At 33.3% G+C, this 5640-nt stretch overlaps 1 protein-coding gene across 1 annotated transcript; it reads left to right on the top strand.

The window, feature by feature from the left end:
- Positions 1 to 1326: 1326 nt before the first annotated feature.
- On the top strand, positions 1327 to 5048 carry LOC134253051 (uncharacterized). Its single transcript, XM_062735571.1, has 2 exons — positions 1327 to 1417; positions 4248 to 5048. The coding sequence occupies exon 2, from the start codon at positions 4256 to 4258 to the stop codon at positions 4970 to 4972; it is 717 nt and encodes a 238-aa protein (XP_062591555.1). The 5' UTR covers positions 1327 to 1417; positions 4248 to 4255; the 3' UTR covers positions 4973 to 5048.
- Positions 5049 to 5640: the final 592 nt, after the last annotated feature.

Here is a 5640-nt window from a genome sequence, read left to right as displayed (position 1 = left end):
TTGTCACAAAAAATACATATGTGAAGTATGGAAGCCTTAGCCCTAACCCTTCAAAAGTTAGAATGTTAAAAATGTGTTTTAAAAAAGTTTAAAATTTTTAAAAGCAGGTCAAACTTCAAGGTCAAAGGGTCAAAAGTCTTGCTATCAAATGAAAATTCTTGTCACAAGGATTAAATATTTTAAGTATTAAAGAACTACCCCTAACCCTTTAAAAGTTATGGTCAAAGTTTGCTTTTTAAAAGTAGGTCAAACTCCATGGTCAAGGTCAAAGGGTCAAAGTTCTTGGTATCCAATGAAGGGTCTTCTCACAAGGATTACATATGTGAAGTTAAGATCACTAGCCCTTAGTGTTCAAAAGTTATGGCCAAGGTTAAAGTTTTTTCATAAGTTCGGAAATGTCAAGGTCAAAAGGTCAAGGTAATTTGTATCCAATGAAAGGTCTTGCCACAAAGAATACATATGTGAAGTATGAAAGACCTAGCTTTAACCATTCAGAAGTTATGCCCAAGGTTAAAAATTTTTAAAAACAGGTCAAACACCAAGGTGAAAGGTCAAAGATCTTGCTATCAAATGAAAGGTCTTGTCACAAGAATTTAATATGTAAAGTATGAAAGAACTAGCCCCAACCCCTTAAAAGTTATGGTTAAGGTTTGCTTTTTAAAAGTATGTCAAACTCCAAGGTCAAGGTCAAGTGGTCAGAGTTCTTGGTATCAAATGAAGGGTTTTCTCACAAGGATTACATATATGTGAAGTATGAAAGCCCTATCCCTTACCTTTCAAAAGTTATGGCCAAGGTAAAAGTTTTTTCATAAGTACGGAAATCTCCAAGGTCAAGGTTGTTGATATCCAATGAAAGGTCTTTCCACAAAGAATACACATGTGAAATATATTGTCTGGTATCTACTGTTCAAAAGATTTGGCCATAGTAAAAGTTTGGAATTTTTATGTAAAAGTGGATCAAACTCCAAGGTCAAGGTTAAAGGGTCATATTTGGTGGTAACCAAAGAAAGGTCTTGTCACAAGGAATACACATGTGAAATATGAAAGTCTTAGCTCCACTAAATTAAAAGTCATGGGCAAGGTTAAAGTTTTTGCGGACAAAAAGACAGACAGAGAGACAGCTAGACAGACAGGCGTACGGACATGACAAAAACTATATTCTCTGAAACTTCGTTTACAGGGGCATAAAAACACCACATAGTCGTAGAGATATGCTTGCATAAAATATTACTTGACATTTGCTCGGGTGAGCTAAAAATATCCGGAATTCCAAAATCCGATTTTCTGGTTTTTATTTTAGTACACCCGATCGATTTCCTGTATGCGAAAAACAAATTTTGAGGTGATCATGTCGCCTGCATCCAGAGATGTATAATAGATACGTCTCTACTGCATCGATTGATCGAAGGAAAACTTGGTTGGTTATCTTAATTACATAACAGATAAATATTTATGTCATTCTGTCAAAACATTGTAGAATTGAAGATTTTTTCAACTGAAAAATCGTACATCCAAATGTACTGTGCAATGTACTGATGTAAAATCAACACAATTTCATCACAATAATTCAGATTTCCTTTCATATGTATTTTTTTATTTCGTTGGAAAATCATCACTGCCACCTTCATTAGCTAATTACTCAACACCTTACAAACCTTTGCCTTTGGCAGTAGTGCTATTTAAAGTCAACATTTTTTCTCAAAGTGTTATTCGAATTTTATGGACATTTTTTTTTAATATTCAACAAAAATGTCACAACACTAAAGAAAAAGAAAAAAAATATCTCTTGGATTTTTTCTTGACTATTACAATTAATTATGAACCATGAAATACAGTTGCTTGCACAGTTAAAAAAAAGACCGTTACTCTACCCTCGAGTGCCCAGTAGTCCAGCGCTTAAGAGATAATCAGTGCGAAGTACAATTTAAATGAAAATTATAATTATTTCATCTGATATTTTATCTTATTGTCTAATTGTCTAATTTTCTTGTTATTAAAAATATTTCTAAGTGCTTTATTAAATTTAATATCGGGGCACAGAACAAGTAAGGTTTACGTCGGCCGTATATGTTTTGGACCAGTAGTCATGCGCTCGAATGTAGCAGCAAATATTGGGCCAAGAAAAATGAAAACAAAATAAAAACAATTTCAGGTGACTAAGATGTTATTCTTCAAGGATCAATTCAATCATATTCTGAATTTATTTAATTTAATTAAGTTTACGGTTGTTTTTCTAAAATAAGTCATAATTTTTTCATCACTCTTTATTTACAAGTATTTCTACGTAATAATTACAAATTTCAGTATAAGGACTATAGCATTTTTATTTAGTAATCTTTTAAAATTCTTGACAAAAGGAAAAAATGAAATACCCAGTGCCCATCACATATGCTTATGCTAATTAGCCATGTGCTCGTCGTGTCCATAGGTGGCGCCCCTGTGCAGGTTTAGTGTATATTTAGAAACTCTAAAAAGAGTATTAGCAAAATGGCGGCTTTTATTGATGTTTATGTCTATTTGATAAATTAATAAATGTTTCCTCCGCATATTTAACTTTTTGTTTTAGAGACGGCACTTCCTTCTCTCTTCTTTGAAAATCAGTTGTTTATGACGTAATATCATAGCACGTGACCAACTTTTGACAACAAACAAAATGGTGCACAACTACTGGGCACGCACGACTATAGGACCCTCGACCATATATGAATAATTTAAGAGAAAATTAATTTAAAACTGTAAAAATATATTGATACCTAACTTTATGGTGTAATATAAGTTATCCATGTTCAATCCATGTTCAATCAAGAGTGTATGGGGATTTACCCCAGGTTTTCTTCTCTACGCCCTGAAGCTGAAGGCTGAAGGGTGTATAGAATACAACCTGGGGTCAATAATTACCCATAAAACCTAGATTTGGCCTGAATAAAGAATTTATTTCCTAATTATCAGATAGATTCTTTATGGACAAAATTCTTATCAGTGGTATTATTTCAGACAGGGCCTATTGATAATTGAGCAAATGAATCATTATTATACCCCTCGCAACTAGTTGCGTGAGGTATAATGTTTTTGACCTGTCCGTCAGAGTGTCAGTCAGTCAGTCCTTTTTTTTGTCAGCGCAACTCCTCATAAACCGCTGCACAGAATTTCGTCAAACTTTGCAGCTATTTAGGACACAATGTGTAGATGTGCATATTACCAGGAAATTCCGATTCCATTATTTTTTCCGAGAATTTCCGCACTTTTTAACTTAGGCATTTGGCCATACCTTGAATATAGAGATGAACAGTTTGTCAGCGCAACTCCTCATAAACCACTGCATAGAATTTCATCAAACTTTGCAGGTATTTAGGACACAATGTGTAGATGTGCATATTACCAGGAAATTCCGATTCCATTTATTTTTTTTGAGAATTTCCACACTTTTCAACTTAGATTTTTGGCCATACCTTGAATATAGAAATGAAGATTTTGTCAGCGCAACTCCTCATAAACCGCTGCACAGAATTTCGTCAAACTTTTGAGGTATTTAGGACACAGTGTGTAGATGTGCATATTACCAGGAAATTTCGAATCCTTTATTTTTCTGGGAATTTCGGCACTTTACAACTTCGATTTTTGGGGATATCTTGAATATAGTGATGAACAGTTTGTCAGCGCAACTTCTCATAAACCGCTGCACAGAATTTCATCAAACTTTGCAGATATTTAGGACACAATGTGTAGATGTGCATATTACCGGGAAATTCCGATTCTTTCATTTTTTTTCGGGATTTTCAGTACTTTGAGTTTTGGGGGAGCGTGGGGTATGTGAGCTTGCTCACTTTTTCTTTCATTTTTTGAGAGTTATAGTCTCATAACTGCAACAGTGTATGCAAACAAAGTGCAGTATTTTAATGAAAGACATTATAGAGGAGATGCATTGGTTATTTTTTTCTTAAGCTCCTTGCATAAATGAATTTTTTATAAAACTCAAGGACTGTTGTATTCCCAATTATTGTAGTATAATGAAATTAAGTGTTGTATTTCTTTCCTAATGCAGAGAATTTCCCCCTAAAATTTTACATTTAGTTGTATCCATTTGGATCTTGTCTGGACAAAAGGGTATCATATCCTTCATTTTATATACCGTACATTGTACATAACTAGAACACAAAAGAAATACAGTTTAAATAATTAGGTCAGTTGTTCTTTTTTTTATGAAAGTTAAAAGATTATCCTGTATTTAAATAATTTTAATTTTTTAGAATGAGCTATGAAAGAAAAATTAAGGAACAAAAAGGGAAAATCTCCACAAAAGAGGAAAGAGCATGGATTTCAGACAATTACTTCAATGTTTAGGAAGCAGCAGCTAGCAACTGAAGTAAGCAAATCGGAAGTCATTTCCACCTCAGACACCAACTCAAAAGAAGAAGAGGAAGACATACAGATAACCTTTGTTGAAACAACATCTAGTTACTTTTTGTCTAAAGAAAAGACATCAAAATCTGTGAAAAGGTTAAGCTTAAGGAAAAATAGAGTCAAAGAAGATAATAAAACATTAGACTCCCCGTCAAACTCCACATTAGGCAGTAATGCTGATTTAAATGAGATGAGAACAATTTCTACTGATCAAATACATTCCAAAATTAAGGAAAATAATAGAATTGAGTGTGAAAAATCATATAAAACAGAAAAAGTTGAAGTACCTCTATCCAGCTCAAACACAGACGGAAACTCCAAAACGAAACTTTCACTGAGAAAACGGAAGTCTGAATGTCCTAGTAAAGAAACTAGCCTGGTAGAGAAAAGATTCAGAACTGTTGAAGAGAAAAAGGAAGACATCAGTGAGATAAAAAGAAAGAAAAGTGTGCCTAATGTTGGTCCTCTTCAATCTGGAAGAACAGAGACTAAAGGAAACAATGGGGAAACTGATGAAGATCAGACAAACAACTCTAAAACATCTACCCCACTGCCAAAAGACAACAGTTAGTTTTTAGCTCTGTACATGTACTAAGACTGATAATTCTATATACTATATATGGTTTTTGCTTTGGACGAACTGTCTTGCCCTGACAACTAAAATTAAAATTTCTATGAAATTTATTCTGTGTTAATCCATCAGGCAACAGACGTAGTACATAATCAGAGCTTAGAGTATACTACTTATAAGACATATTTTTGATTTTGACAAGATGTTGACATGATTTCTAAAAATAGAAAAAATCGTGGAATTCTTTCAAAATGCTACTCCTTCCATAGTTTTGGTCTGATTTGGATAGTACAATTAGACTACCGTATACCCGCGGTATACTCGTCTCCTATAAGTCTGTCCACCTAAAAGTCGGTTGTATTTTTTGACGTTATTTTGGAGAGATTTGCTATTGACCCGCTTACCGGGTATAAGTCGGTACAAATTTTTGCCAAAATCTGGTGACAGATTCAAGTAAATCCATTAATGTTTTATCCTGGATTCAATTGATATTTTTTCAAAATGACACTGATATTTAATCTTAAATTATTAAACAAAAAGGCAATGCTCACTTAAAATACAAATAAAATTATTAAAATATGTAAATACTTGTACTTTATCTATATAATCTAAGAATGCATAAATTATCATATATATCCAGACATTTCTTCAATAATCACCGGAAATGC

This window comes from Saccostrea cucullata, unplaced genomic scaffold (genome assembly GCF_032062105.1).
Source record: "Saccostrea cucullata isolate Sc308-1 unplaced genomic scaffold, CSIRO_AGI_Scuc_v1 ctg19581, whole genome shotgun sequence".
In the NCBI taxonomy this organism is placed as follows: domain Eukaryota; kingdom Metazoa; phylum Mollusca; class Bivalvia; order Ostreida; family Ostreidae; genus Saccostrea; species Saccostrea cuccullata.
The sequence above is the reverse complement of the archived record's forward strand: the minus strand, read 5'-3'. Positions and strand labels throughout refer to the sequence as shown.